At 34.8% G+C, this 16,598-nt stretch overlaps 1 protein-coding gene across 1 annotated transcript; it reads right to left on the minus strand.

Moving 5' to 3' along the window:
- Positions 1–10,013: 10,013 nt before the first annotated feature.
- On the minus strand, positions 10,014–16,515 carry LOC311618170 (uncharacterized protein C3orf38 homolog). The gene is made up of 3 exons (XM_084875502.1): positions 15,980–16,515; positions 13,266–13,507; positions 10,014–11,985 (listed from the first exon to the last, which is right to left on the minus strand). The coding sequence occupies exons 1-3, from the start codon at positions 16,104–16,106 to the stop codon at positions 11,344–11,346; spliced, it is 1,011 nt and encodes a 336-aa protein (XP_084731628.1). The 5' UTR covers positions 16,107–16,515; the 3' UTR covers positions 10,014–11,343.
- Between the last annotated feature and the right edge of the window lie 83 nt (positions 16,516–16,598).

The following is a 16,598-nucleotide window of genomic DNA, read 5'->3' on the forward strand; positions in this document are numbered from 1 at the left end:
TGGCACCCTGACTTGGTCTGGAGCCCCTGCTCACCTGCTCCATCATCCCACCATAGTTGATGCCTCCCCTCCCCCATGTTCTGCAGTCTGCTATCTGCTGCTGATGCCCACCATATTCAGCGAGTGCCCCCTGACGGAGCACGTCATAGCAACCAGTTGTTCAGCTGTTCGGTTGTTCCACCATTTGGTCTATTTGCATATTAGCCTTTTATTATATAGGATTGAGCATAATGATAATTTTTAGCACCAAAAATAATTGAATTAATTATGTAGCTTATAATCAATGAAATTTTGCAATAAAGCAAATCAGAATACTTTATTTCTAATCAGAAAAAAAAAAACTAAACAAATTCAACTTTCTTTTGTTTTGATTTCTGGCTTATGCTATAATGACAACAGTTTCTAAGATCTTGGAATATCATTTTGATTTGAAATGTTCTATAAACTATTGACTTTGTCCTAATTTTACTTTCAGAAAATATTGCTATATATCTAAAGCTGAGTGAAAATAATTTTCTTCCTAAACATTATCTATCTGAGATAATGAACAGAAAGTAAAGTTAAATAATATAAAATCCTGCTTTTCAAATTTGTTTGCTTGCTTATCCCCTGAAAGAACATTTATAAATTTTACCCCCTCACAGATTTTGAGTTGACATCTGAAATATTTCATTACATTACTAGGTAGTTGAAAAAGAGTCATTCCATCTTTTAAAATAAAGTGTTAAATAACTCTTTAAAACATATCAATCTTCACTGAATTCTATTTAAATATTTATAAATAAACTCCTTTTATAGTTATAAATTTTACTTGCAATCCTTCAATTTCTACCTTTATTCCAGTTGTCCCAAAGAATTTTATCCCGTGATATATTTTATGCTTAAAATACTTATAGATTACAATTCTATGCAAGAAAATTTTCATAATTTAAAAATATTCACTACAATGTGCTAAAATTATAACTGGATTGAATTATAATTTTTAGTATTATATAATTTATCAAAACAACAAAACTAGTTCACACATTTTACTGGAAATCTTAATTTAATTTGATAGGTTTATTGCTTGTAAGAGTTCATCATCAATTCTATTCATTTTTTTATATATAAGCATGAGATATCATGCTTACATTAATAAGTAGAGAAAACTAAAATTATAACAACACCCAATATTTTAAACATATACCTAGGTAAGATTTTCATAGTGTATATAAATTTTACATCAAAAGGAAAATAAAATCAGATTTATTTTTAGTGAGTGATCTACCAAATAAAATGTAATTTGCTTTTTCTTTAATTTGTGGAAACTGAATCATTTTAAAGAAAGTTTAGCAGCCACCTGACTTGAAAAACTTTTGTTGAACAGTACTACAGTGATTCCCTTTCACTACACCAACCCAATCACTCAAAATTCTCTGTGTTTAGCACTCAAGAAGTTTTGCCATCACCAGGCATTGCACTACAGTTAGGTTCAGAAGGGGCGAGATTATCTCTTTTGTAAAGTGGGAAAATAGTAACTATAAAAGGAAGGTTAAAAAAATTTTAAGTGTGCTAGACCACAGGCATAGTCAAATTTGTTTAGGAAGAGGAAATGAGATTGGGGATAAGGAAATTGCCGTATGTCTTTATACCAGCTTAAATTTTCATCAGTCTTTAAGTACCCCTACAAGTACAAGTTTTCCAGCTGAAAGTCCACTATATTACAAAGCCAATCGCTGACACGGTTATAAAATACTCAGAGAAAAGTCTTGGCCACCAGATGTCACTAAAATTCCACATTCTGCTTTAAGATGCAAGCTTCTTTCCTTCAAAATAATCAGCTGCAAGCAGCATTTGGGTTCCAACAAGAGGAGGATAGTCTCCTTGATTCCTTCCTAATTTTAAAGTTTTAAAGAAAATGTGATAGGCAAGGTGGTTTTGCAATAGTATGTCAAGCTATTTGGGCCTTCACAAATGTTTCTAGCAATGTGTAGTCCAATAAACATGTTTAAATGAATTAAAATTTAATGTTTTAAAGTAGGCATTCTAAAATGGAACTTGTAAAAGTGTACTTGTTTATTCATGCATTCCCTAAAAGATTTTGTAATTCAAGTTCACTTAGTCTTGAAAAATTAACTATTGCTGTTATTCAAGTGTGGTGAAAATTTATATTATTCACTATACTTTACATACCTTGAGAACTTGTTTATTGGCATGCAACTTTTACTATGGGTAATAAAAGTCTAGCAATAGGGCCAGAAGTATTTTTTTAAAATATATTTTTATTGACTTCAGAGAGGGAGGGAGAAATAGAAACATCAATGATAAGAGTCATCAATGGGCTGCCTCCTGGATGCCCCCTACAGGGAATGAGCCTACAACTTAGGTTTGCACCCTGTGAATCCAACCAAATCAAACTGTTGACCTCTTGGTTCATGGGTTGATGCTCAACCACTGAGCAATACCAGCCAGGCTGGGCGAGATTTTTTTTTTTTTTTTTTTAATATTTTTATTCATTGATTGGCTGCCTCCTGTACACCCCCTCCTAGGGATGGAGCCCGCAACCTAGGCATATGCCATTGACCAGAATCGAACCTGGGACCCTTCAGTCCACAGGCTAGTGCTCAATCCACTGAGCCAAACCAGCTAGGGCCAGATGTATTTTAAAGGTACTTGTGACCAACACTGAGATTTTGCCTAATGTGCCAGTCCAAGAGCTTCAAAAGTGCCAGGCTTACCATGACCAGCCTATGAAAGGAAGGAAGATCATAGTCAGCCAACTGGATATAAGTAAAGAAATATGACATATTTGTGTATTTACTAATTATGATAATGAACAGAAGCTTTCTTTTGGTTAGGAAATGAAAAAGAATATAAAAATTATTTTATGAGACTCCAATACATTGTACAAAACAGGCCCTTGCTCTACATACTTCTAAAAGAAAGACTGTCTACTGATAAGTGACATGTACTTCGTCATGGTAATTCATAGAGTGTGAACAAAGGAAACGCTTTTTAAAAAGTATTTTTCAATCTACTACTGAAAAATGTTTCAAATGAAGCCTTATTTGGGTGGGAGTAAAAGGACAGAGAGAAGTGATCTCTGACGAATTGCCAAAATACGGCATTATAAAAGGACAGAAAATAAGGGCATTGAATGCTTGCTAAATAATGCTGGTGTCGTGGTTCAGTGAAATTGCGTATGTAAAAAGATGATTACTACCAGTACTTTAAGAAAAAAAAAGTCAGGTCAGCATAGGCTTTTAGTGTTCAACTTGTTAAACCTCTCTAAGAATGATATATAAGCAGTTAGTTCCCAACCCCCCTCCGCCCCAGCTCTGTTCAATATTAACATTTTCATATAGAAAGAGGAAGCTTGTCACTGGTATTCTAAAAATAGGCATGCACTTTCACAATAATCTTACCCCCTATCACCAGAAGAAAAATCTACCTGCAGATGGTGTTAAGTGGATCCCCAATCTGTCCTTTGCTTTCAGGTTAGGAAAGTATTCTTTTGTAGTATGTTGCAGTGTTTGGACCTGGTTTTAAATAACTTCCCAAATACAATATATTCATTGTATTTCTGCAGCAAGCCAAGAAAATGAGATTGGGGAGGAACTGGGGAGCGAAGCTCTGGGGAACTGAGCCATTTACACAAGAGTTGTGTAATCTTAAAATTATCTATCTCCTTGACATTACAATTCACATTATGGACCTGGTGGGATGTCTCTTTAAGACTACTTGATATGCCATGTGAGCAAAGCCTCTTACTGACATTAACATCACAAAGAAATATTTTTTAATCTATGCTTTTATCTCAAGATTTCATAGGAACACCTTTCCTCTAAACAGGCAGTATCGGAGAATCAAAACAGCTTTGTAAGTTCCTGCCGAGTTTTTCATACAGCATTGTAAAAATATGGACATAATCTTTAAGACAAAAGATGTTAAGCCCTAACCGGTTTGGCTCAGTGGATAGAGTATCAGCCTGCGGACTCAAGGGTCCCAGGTTTGATTCGGTCAAGGGCATGTACCTTGGTTGCAGGCACATCCCCAGTAGGGAGTGTGCAGAAGGCAGCTGATCGATGTTTCTAATTCTCTATCCCTCTCCCTTCCTCTCTGTAAAAAATCATTAAAATGTTTTTTGTTTTTTTTAAAGACAAGAGATGTTAAAACATCTTAGCGTCCATGTAACTGATCTAAGAGACTGATGTGAAGTGAGGTGGCTCCCTGCCATAAAGTGCTAAGTGTGTGTGCCAAATGTCTGGCCAGAAACTGATGTTTCATATGTGGTTTATTTTAAGGAATGCAACTCTGTATATTTGTAATTTTGGATTCTTCTCCACCTTGTATAACAGATTTTAAATTGAGATATGTTCTGACCAGTGGTAGATTGTAAGCCAAAAAGAATTTCAGATATTTATCACTGTCCTTCCTTATATGGTTTATCTGATGTTTTGAAAATACCACTCAGAATCTCTTGCACAGTGCAAACACCTTCTAATTCTGCATTCACACTGAAGTGCTTTCTACTATTTACATTATGGCATTGAATTAATGGCATATTTATTACTATTTTCATCATTTTTCAGTGAGTCATTTTTGTGATTGGGAATAAAAATGAGTTATCAACCATAAAATGCAAATCTAACCAACATTAAAATTAATAGGAAAATCCATTACTGAAGATGAATACCATGTTACCTTCATGTTGGCTGAGGTAAACTTAGTCCATGACTGCTTAGTCCTTGTCATGTGCATGTGCACCTAATGATTATCTAATGATTATAAAGAACATACTATTGTTAATGAGTTTTTATAAAAATCGTCCTACAAAGTTGCAAGATGTGAATTATGTGCATAGAATTGGCAAAATGTATGTTTTATGTGAAGAAAAAAGTTTCAGTGCATTTATTCCCTCAGAAAGGGCCAAACTATTTATCAAAGATCACCATTCTTTTGGCAGCATTGCTCTAATCCAAAGGTTAGAATTTCACCTATAATTTAAATACCAAAAGATGACAATAGTTAAAATAGTAATAAGGGCATCAATGAGAGATCACAGAGAAGCACTTTTTAATAAAATAAACTCTTTATTAAAAAGTAAGCATTACTTTATATAAGTTAAATGAAGTGAGAAATGCTTAAGAAACTAGAAGATAATGTACCAAATATCTATTAAAATACCAGGTACACGGTAAGTGCTCAATAAATGTTTATCAAATAGAAAGAACATTTAAAACACTGATACATTATTTAAAACCAACTTTTTTACAGTCCTAAACTCTTTTTGCTGCTTAAGGTTGATTTTAGAATTCAGATTATGGCTCATTCTGCAGTTTCTCTTAATTCCTAGTAGTCCATCAAATTTGTCCTAATGATTTTGTGATTGTTCCACTAGTTCCAGCATTAAAGCCCTTGACATGCTTAACAGTTCTATTGCTATCTTGTTTCTGCACTCTAAGCTAATTCTATCATAATCAATCATAATTCTATCAGTATTAATCATAAAGCTGTATTATTCCAGTAAGTGCAGTCAGTACAGCAAAACCTCCTCGCTTGGCTAAATGTTTTGTTAAAATTCCTAGAATTAACTCAATGACCTTATGAGCAGCACCCAGCCAGTGGCATCTTCCTACAAAAAATCCTGTCCAAACCTATCATCTGTCTCCAATATCAGTCTTACATATCTGCAAACTTTATTCTCTCTGAAGAAATCATCTATATTTGATTATTTTAGTAACATCTTTATTTTTACTAGATTACTGTCAGTCTATAATTTAGCCTTCTGTTAACCACTTTGCACTTTTCTTCATTAAAACATGAACATACATTTTGAAGATATGCAACCAAGCAAAAAGGTTTTATAGAACAGTAGTTTCAAACAACTTCAGGATTTCTAGTGATTAGAAAACAGGAAAATATTTTTAAGTTTTATAATTTTTATCCTTTTTTATTCTAGGTTTTCCCTTCCTATATATAGAAGTATACACATTACACACATACATTTAAAATGAATACTTATTAGAAAAAAACAAAAAATGAAGTGTTTTTCAAAGAGTATGATTTATGAGGGATCAAAATAAAAAATTTTCTCAACAAAAATTAACCAAAATTCCTTTAAAAGTAATATCCTTGGATTGCTTAGAAGACATATAATCACAAAACCATGTAACTTCAAAATCAGACTTTAAAAATAATCTTATCTAATTGGTTCATTATGTGTGAAGAAATTGAGGATTAAATTTAAATACTTTCAAAATAAGGTAGTTGTAGTACTCAGACTAAAAATAAAGAGCGAGAAAAAACACAGGCTTTGTAGTTAAAAAATAAAACAAACAAACCAAAAACCCAGGGGAAAATTTCCAAAACAAAATTATGTAAACTTCAGCACAGTAGTTAATTTTGGGGGTGGGCTCAGTTTCTTCACTTTTTACAAAAGTATAAAACTTTAATAATTCTACCCACTAAATTGATTATATTAGAGCTCATGTATCAGTATTCAGGAAGATAATTCTGGCTTTATTGCATCTAATACATATGCTAAGCATTGTCTTTAGGAATACTGGTAAAAAGTAGCATTTGTTCCCTTATTTGTATCTTTAATAAATATTGAATACCTAGTCTCTGTGCAAAGCAGTGGAAACAATGAAAGTGAAACAGTTCCAGTTCTTTCTCTCGGTTTAAAATCTGGTGATTAATAAATCAGTAAATTGGCAGTATTTAAGTGGTAAGACAAACAAACAAGGTGCTCTGGTAAATATTAACAAGAAGGTCCACTTGGTTGGTCTAAGAGGAAACATTTAACCAAACCCTCATAATGAAAATAAAGTAGCCATACAAAAAGCTGGAGAAAGATTATTCCAGATAGATGATGTATCATACACAGAATTCCTAAACAGAAAAAAGCTACTTATTGGCATTTCCAATTGTTAAACTCCATTTTAATCATAATTCTTTTTTCTACAATATATATCAGACTGCAACCACAAAATAAAACTACAATTTTGTTTACTTTCCAATATAACAGGATAAGTGTAATGACTGCACACATTAGATGTTAGATCAAGCAATGTGTGAAAATGAATGGAATCAAACCTAGATAGAGATGAAAACCAAATTACAAAATCTGGTCTTTATTTTGAAGGTAATAAACCATCACTGAAAGTTCTAAGCATGAAAGACATGATAAAAGCTGTACTTAAGGAAATTTTAATGTCACAAACGTAGGAGGCAAAAGTAACTTACATCTGTTTGAGACAATTAAGTGTTGATATTACCCATTAGTATAGAAGATGGGAGATGAAAAAGATTAATGCAAACTTCTGCAACTAAATAGTTCCAGAAAAATGGCTTTCCTAAGTAGATATTTTTTTGTTCAGAAAACATCAGATTAATACAGTTGGCAGTGTGCAGCAGGTCACTGCCTCAGTCCTTAATTCAATTCAAACTTAATTTCACATGAGACTGAGGTTATCTAAAAACTGAAAATGAAAACTGCTAACCAAAGAATCCTCACTTAATGACTCACTAGAAAGGTATATTGACAGTACTGGGAACAGAAGTTAGGAGGTACTAAGTTTTATAAGTAATTCTGGATTTTTTTTAGGTACATTATAACTCACAGCAAATATTACATTCAATTTTAACACTTTTTATTGAAAAACTAGTGGAAAGGTTCACACTAAGAAAAAAATAAGCCTAACAGGATTCAGTGCACTCTGACACAATTCTAAAATAAAAGTGGTCTGTCAGAGTGGTCTATACTCTATATTGATAAAACCTGTATGACTTAGCTAGAAAACTATATAGCTGTTCAAATTTTAAGTTAAAATGTTTTCTGTTGTTCTGACCACAGAAAAGGTTAACACTGAACCCTTTTGCAAAGGGCTTACAATAGTTCCCACTTTAAGACACCTCAACCCAGGGATTGTGATTTGAATTAAACATAAATCTAGGTAAATAACCTAGTACTAAAGTATTTTATCTTTCACTTGATTCAGTGACTTACAAATTGTAGATGTTCAATAAGTAAATGCCAAATAAATGTAGAGAACCCACAACCAGAAAATCCTGTTTCCAGCATTGCAGCTGTGCTATCTGCAAAAATGACTATCTACAAGGCTTATAAATAGGGTTAGGGGAGAGGAAGTGGTGAAAAAATAGATCACATATTTAGACCCTTCAGAAGAAATGTTCATATTTTTTTAAATCCTTCATCAGAATTAGCAATACACAATAATTTTTAAATAAACATCTTAGGATATTTTTTATAAAGGTCTTGAAAAAATATATTTAGAAATATATTTTTCCTTTTCATTTTTATCACTTTCTCCAAAGCATGTTATTGTACATTAAATTTCTATTAAATGAATTCTGATTTTTGTTTTACTTGACAGTATTTCAGTAGGTTTTGCCTTATATCTCACATATTTTGAAAGACAAAATTTACAAGTTTAACAATCATTAACAGACTTCCTAGAGTTCATTTATAAAATTTAGTACTCTAGCTTTGGGACGTGGAAGGGCACAAATTTTCTAAAAATAATTTTAATGTTTAATATAGTAGAAGAGTAGTCTGGGGGGTGAGGAATAAAGCTATAATGGCAGGATTCACAGATGTGCTTTAAGGAAATCCAAGAACTCTGAAATATGCAAAAATTGTAATATTAGGTGCAAATATATTTTTTCTGGGGAGAGGGAACATAGCTTTCATTTTTGCAAAAGGTCGATGACTACCATCCATAACCCAAATTAAAAACCAGTGAAAATGGCATTTAAATGTGTGAAAATAGATAAGAAAAATGTTGAAGTATCATTTTCATTCATTTTTATGATCTACTTAGCCACAAGAGCCATTTTGTTAAAACACAATATTTCAGATTAGCCACTTTAAAAATTAAACCACTATTCTTTAAATCCTTTTCTGGTGTTATCACAATTTCTTACTGGGACCAAGTAACTAGTCTTCCTTCAGGATAAAAATGTTACTTTTCTAAAACTCTGGAACATTTTCTTGACTTGTGTTTGCTATTTGCAGTGGCTTTTTTTCTTTTTTTTTTTTTTTCCTCCTATTTGGTATTGTTAATGAGACACATGAAATACGTGGGCGTTTTTTTGTAAAAATATCCTGATATAACTATTATTTTAGGATTTTTTTATTTTCACCAAAAAAAAGAGTATTTAATGTATACCCTGTTATTAAGTTTCGGCAAATCAGCCTACAATAAATAAAACCCATAAGTTCCCCTGGTTTGATCACTCAGTTACTATAAATTAAGTGTAGAACATTTTATTCTTTATCACTTGCCTCCACAGACTTTCCAAATACCTGCTAAATGTAATAAAGCAAGAGACATATGCTAGGTGGGGGTCTGTCATTCGCTAACAGAGCAATGCGTGGCAGTAATTTACTAGTAATCTGCACTGTGCTTCTAAACCTTCTTACAGGCCAGACCAAGTTTTAAACTTACTGAATAAGTTTCAATTTCTCCCAGTCTTCCTCCTCCAACTGGGAAGTATCCACTTCCCCTCTAACAGTTTCTACGTAGTTTTAGGGCCCTCTTAGTATATCCCACTCTGACCTGGGGCTTCTGAAATTCATCAAATTTAAATGAAAGTTAAAATATTCCCCAAAGCTGAGTTAGTTTGAGGCCTAAGAGTTTCTGTGTATCCACATATACAACTCAAAGAGACAATATGATCACAAAGCTACCACTAATAAAAATCACCAACGATAAGTCTAAACACAGAAGCTTCTTCTGGTCACCCTTTCACCCTTCAGTTCAGCATTAGGTCCTAGGGATGTGCCCAGCTGTGGATTCACAGGAAATATAGCTCTAATCCTCAAGAGATTTGGTCTATCAGGAAGATTTTGAACTTTTAAGGGTGATTAAAACAAACATGCAGAGACTGAAGTTTTACTGGAGCATTATACAAAATCAAAAATATTAAAGATAGAAGCAGTTTCTGTCTATCTTAAGCATCTATAGTTATACTTTTTACAGTATTTTACATCAACAGCACAAAGAAAATGATGAGAATAGTTTTTAATTTATCCTTTACTTAGGATATTTATCGATTACACATTATAATGATACTTCCAACTTATAGAAAAATAAAATTAGCTTTAAATCTAAATAACACACTGTTCTAATAATAGACAAAAGAGATTTCCCTCCTTTTTTAAGTTTTTATTTTAGGACATATCAATTTATACTCCTCCTAAGAGGCATGGCATTAAAAAAACAAGTTTTTCCTCCTGCTTCCAAAATTCTTTTCAGTCACCCTAGATGATCATGAGCAGAGTTAAAGGTAAAAAGTTAACATGTACAATACAACATCACAGCACTTCCCAGTTGACTTTTTCCCCAAATGGCATTTGAAAATTAAAATTACAAATTAAATCCAGTATCAGTAAGTAGCTGCTGGGTGATGAGAAATTTAAATTTTAAAGCAATTATGTAATTAATTTTGCAATTTAACCCAAATAACTCAATCCTAGTAAAACAAGTTACAGGTGGGAAAAAAAATCCTAATAATTTTAATTTGTGATGAGGGAGTATATGCTTACATTATAATTTTTATTTTTTTGATCGCCTCAACCAAGATCAAGCAAGAGGAAAAACAGTAATTTCAATTAAAAGTTAGAAACTGGGCACACCTTCCAAAAATTTCAACAGGATGTTTCCTTAATATGGTGTTACAATCAATGCCCCATAACACTGTTACAGCTTAGATAGTAAAGTCTGATTTGACGACAGCACTTATCATTGCCCAAAATAGTTCAGAAAATGTTGCAGGTTATAAGATATCTAACTTGGACTATAGTAGATAACTTTGAAATTGGTTCCTCAGAATTTAAAAAGGCGAAGTAAATTTTTCCAGGCCTGCTAAATTATTAAACTTGTTGCATATGAATGTCATTGATGCTTTCTAAAAAAAGAACTTTGATTTTACATTAGACATCTCTAAAAGATGCAATTTTTTTAAAGTGCATATTTTTAAAGTATTATAAAATTATCCAGATTGTTTTTAAGAAACTTGAAAAAAGGAAGCCTTGAAAATCATCACTCCTTTTCCACAGGAAATGTATACACATCATCAGAACATTTATACTCAGTAAACTGAAAATATTACCTGGTTTCTAGGGCACAACATTTATAACATCTAAAGTGGGATTTATTTGATGAACTGCATTAAGCCCTCAGAACGTTTGCTGCAGCTCAGGTAGAAAGAGGCAAGTACTCACATATGTTAGTCTGTAGTCAAAAAAGATATTTCAACTAAAATATATCAATGCAGTGTCTGGAATAGTTTTCATACACACAGTGCTCAGTGCTTTAGAGGATTACTTAAACTCAGTTATCTTTTGTTCAACAATGCCTCATTTCCACTGCACAAACCTTGGTCTCCAGTTCCACTACCCGTCTGCCTTACATTACGTTGTACTTCACTGACACCACATAAGATAATTACATTATAAAAGGCCTCTAGATCACTCGGTTCAAATTTAATAGCTGGTTTCATTAAAGCTCCAGGAGCAAGGGAAGCCTCTCCAATAATCCTCAGGTTGACAAATTTGATTTTCCAAGTATTCTCCACAAAAGGGCAGCGGATGAGTCCAAAAATTTGTTCAAAAATGCCCAAACAAGAGTTCTCTCGGTGGACAGTCCCAGCAACTCCAACCATAATCAGACCATGGGGAGAAGAAGCACATTTCAATCCATGGGAATCAAGGTTGGGACTAAGAAAAAGATATTCTTCTTTCACAAGTGACAGCAGACGAAGGCTCACTATTTCTGCTCCGTGGTAGTCTATCACATTTTGTTCAGATGTGTTGTAATAAAACCTAAGCTTGACATCATGCCAGAAGTGCTGTGGCCCCCATTCATCTTTAGGTGGTCCAAAAAAAGGATTCTGAGAATTAAGAAGTTCAAAGAACCAGTGACAGAATGCTTCTCCTAACTGACGGAAATCAACTTTTTCAGTTCTTTCTTCTTTCTCCTGCAGATCAGATAAATACAAATAAAACCAAGGTTAATACTTGTACCTATTTTTCTATCTAGCCTGTTTCAGAGCTAGTTTTTAATACAGTATTAATTATAGCACCAGGGGAACGAACTATATGCAAACTCACTGAACCTATCGTGCATAGTAAATTCTTCCTGCAAAAAGGGGAAAAACCATTTTAGAATTTCCCAGCTCAAACATCCAAAAACCCAGCTAAAAAATTAAGGTTTCACCAAGCCTCTTAAAATATCATCATGGATAATCAATAATAATGATTTAAATAAGCATTTTCTCTTGATTGTGCCAGTGGTTTCACGGGTTATGAAAAAAAAGTATCTCATTTACATGTTATGAAATCTTGTATATACTGAATATGTTGGGCACTGTGGTATGTGCTATTTCCTTTTATCTTCACAAGTCTTATGACATAGATATTATCCTTATGCCCATTTTGTAGATAAAGAAAATAAGGCTCAAAAAGGTAAAGTTATTTGCACAAGTTCACACCTAGTATATGGCAGACCCTAATATGAAATCACATTAGTTATGAATTAAAAGTCCAGGTTCTTTCAGTACATTAAGAAAGACCTTATAAGATCCTTTCCTAATGTGAAAGTAAATAGCTCTCACTGTAAAAGGTCATTAATTCAGTTTGTGGTATGCAGTTTAAAAATCTGCAAATGACATAGAGGTTCATTCAATCAACATTTAAATGTTCACACAATATCTACAATGTACAGTAGAGATATAAAGTAATAGAAACAGCCAATGTCAGCCAGTGGAATTTGCAACAATTTTTTTTCTAGATTAAAAATCAAATGTAAAAAGTAAGTTTCTTTCATGGAATTTCTGAAATTTAATAACCAGAAACCATTTTTAAAATGAGAAAGAGCTTACAATAGCATTCTTTTAAAGTAGAAATGAAGAAAAGCTAAAATTATATTATTATTTTTTTAAATATATTTTATCGATTTTTTTAGAAAGAGGGAGAGGGATAGCTGGGAACATTAAATGAGAGAGAAACATCAATCAGCTGCCTCCTGCACACCCTCCATTGGGGATGTGCCCGCAACCAAGGCACATGCCCTTGACCAGAATCGAACCTGGGACCCTTCAGTCCGCAGGCTGATGCTCTATCCACTGAGCCAAACCGGTTAGGGCATAGAATTATTTTAAAAATCAAAATATTATTAACATTTTACGCCAGATCTAGGTTATCTAAAGAGTTAGAAATAGAATTATGGTTCAGGTTATAACTATAAGATTAATTTTACCTTTTGAAAGTTTCTAATGTCCTGAGAGGTCTTAACTGGCTCTGGTGTTTCCTTCAATTTCAGATGTAATTGCTTTTTCCAGTGATCCTTTGCATGCTGAATAAGATTGTGTTTTTCAGTAGCTGGAGGTATAACAACCCCCTGTGATGCCAAGTACTTAAATATGATATCTCGGTGGACTTTTTTACGCCTCAGAAGTTCTTCTACACTTTGACTGTACACTAAAATTGCACGAATTGCATCTAGAAGGAAATTGTAAATGTTAATAGAAAATCATGAGTCACTTGTAAATTTGTCCAGGATCAGCAGAAACTCCCAAATATCTATATTCTGTCATGACATTTTTGCTTCTGCATGAGATGGTTATCATTTTTAAAAACCAGGAAGTAGGTTGTCAGGTTTGGGACTTTAAAAACAATTTCTTTATGCTTTCAACCTGTCTACCTAAAATTCCCTCTTCCTTTCATTTCTCATTAATATAATAAAATTTAGCATTTCTTAAAAAAAAAAAAAAAAAAGAGCCCTAGCCAGTTTGGCTCGGTGGATAGTCAGTCAGTCTGCAGATGGAAGGGTCCCAGGTCAAGGGCATGTACCTCTATTGCAGGCTCCTCCTTGGCCCAGGCCCTCGACAGGAGGATATTTCTCTATGTCTTTCCCTCCCTCTTCCAAAAAATCAATGGAAAAATATCCTCAAGTGAGGATAAAACAAACAAACAAACAAAAAACAAAACAAAACAAAAAACTAGTGTTATAAGAAAAAATTTAAGCCAAAAAAAAAGTTTTCTAATAAGGTAATGGACCTAAGTTCAGTTATAATTGCTAAAAATGGGCAAAATTGCAGTATTTTAGATGTACAAAAACTTCTAGTTCAATCTTTTCATTCTACATATAATGAAACTTGAGGATATATAAGATATCAATAATTATGCTTCTAAGAATTGGCAGAACCCAGACTTATACTTTTTTAATTTTAAAAATTATATTAAATAACAGACCGAAGATTATTTTTAACATGTGTGAGGTATACAGAATAGCAATAAAATGAACTCCTATGTACATACATGCAATTTGAGACAGGAAATTACTAATACCTTTGAAGCCATAATTTTACCCCTCCCTCCTTAATGCCATTCCCTCTCTCTACCCATCTATCTTACAGGTAGCTACTATCCTAAATGTTTATTATTCCCTTGATTCTTATCCCTAAACAATATAATTTGCTATTTTTTGAATATTCTGTAAATTCAACCCATCAATAGACATCTTCTTAATCAGCTTAATGAGATTAATCTATTAGCAGATTCGTAGCTTTATTTAGTTGAACCTTAGTTAATTATATTACATCACAAAGTAATTTATTTTTGTTTATAGGGTTTTATTGTGTGTGTCCAATGACCAACACTTTCTTTCATACATGTCTCCTAGAGCAGGGGGAAAAGATGAGTGAGCATCACTTAGGAGTTTGCTAAAATGTGGACTTCCTGGGCCCACCCCAAGCTACTGAACCAGAATCTGCATTTTAACAAGATCCCTGAGATTCAAAGGCAAATTCAAGTTTGAGAAACTCAGGTCTAGAAACGTGTGCCTCTGAGTAAGCAAATCTTCCATTTCAGAAGATAATGTCAAACTTTTTTCCCTGAAGTGGTAGCTCCAAAAGTTGTTTCACGTGATCACCAACGTTTTAAGTTTATACATTTAGCTTTTGCCAATTTGGTATATGTGGGGAAAAGATTGTGTGTTTTGGTTTTCATTTCACTTTCTAAAGAGGTTGCCTTTTCATATGTTTAGTGATTACTTTTTCCTCTTTGAGAAACATTTCTTCAAGTCATTTAACATTTTTGTACTGGGAACCAATTAAATCCAGCATTTTTGATGTATGACAATTTTAAATTCACTCACTATGACTTTAGAGGTGATTATGTAAAACACATAAATGCTGAAACCATTAAGTCTAAAACCATTCTCTTTGGAATTTCTTCTTTCAATGTTCACCGTTCAAAGTTTCAAATGACAGATTTTCTCAAGTAATGAAAATATAAATCCAACTTAAGTAGAAAAATACAGTTAAAAAGCAGTCTTTTATAAATAAGTCATTTACTTATTTAAATATTCACACTATATCTACAATGTACAGAGTATTTTATAACTAAGTCATCTCCATATAGGGGGCTGGGATTTTGACATTTTAAAGTAAAATCCAGAAAGTTTAGAATAAAACTGGCCTGGTTTTTAAGCTACTCATTACATTTTTATACACGGACTCGTTACAGTCAGGCTTATGTTTAATAACCCTTGAAGCAAGGTGTTTCTACACAGAATCTCAGAAAAAAATTTGTATCCAAGAACAGACATGAACCCAAACCACCTGCCTTTATTGCAGTAATTTGTTTTACTAGGAAATTGGACAAAATGCCTGATCTCCTCCAAGCTGGAAAATGCCTGAGCGGCTAACAGTTGACTCTCAGTTGATGGAAACAAAATGGCTCTTTGTTATTTATTTTTTTTTTTAAGGACTATTCACGTCCTCTAACGCATTTGCCTGTATTATTCACGGGCCGCAGGCTCCGTGCCTCCGCCTCCCGGGGAACGGTGCGGCGAGGCCGCCGGGGTCCGGGCCGCGGGGCCGGGCACCCCTCCGCCCCCGCCGCCGGGCCGGGGCCGGGAAGGCCGGGGAGAGCCCCGGGCCCCGCTGTGGGGACGGGGTCCAGCCTCACCTTGGCGGTTTTCAGGCTGCACCAGGCGGTTGGTGACGGTGTCGCACAGGGCCATGATATCGTCGGTATCCAGCAGGCCGAGCAGGTGACGGCAGCCCTCTCTCTCCGGGCAGCTGAGCCCCGACATCTCGACCCCCGGGAAAGGGGGAAGAGGGCGACGCCAATGACGTCGCTCCTTTAGGCCCAAGGGGCCGGCGCCTTGGCAACAGGCACCGGAAGTGCCTTCCTGGGTGTTCGCCGCTTAGGCGCCTCGGGTATTCCAAACCCTGGGGCGGAAGTGGCCCCGCCAAGGAGGTCGACCAGGAAGCGGGGCTCCAACTTTTCGTTCCGGGCTGGCCAGGACCGAGCGAGTCCCCTGAATCTCATTTTAGGAAAGCACCGCATTTACACTGGGAACATCGGCCTTCCGTAAGGCAGCTGGCTGCGGAAAGTGATGCCCTGAAAGCCTTAGGAGGCCCTTCTCCAAAAGAGCGCCAGGGAGGGCTGCGCAGCGCAGGTGCGTGAAAGCGGGCGCCGGCCCCGGCGTCGGGCGCACTCCCGTGATGCCCCGGGGCCGGCCAATGGCGGCGCCTCCCCCGCCCGCCGCCCGCCCCCGGCGCGGTTGAAAGTTTGCGGCGGC

The sequence above is a fragment of the Pipistrellus hanaki genome (assembly GCF_964339955.1).
Source record: "Pipistrellus hanaki genome assembly, chromosome: 2".
NCBI lineage: Eukaryota > Metazoa > Chordata > Mammalia > Chiroptera > Vespertilionidae > Pipistrellus > Pipistrellus hanaki.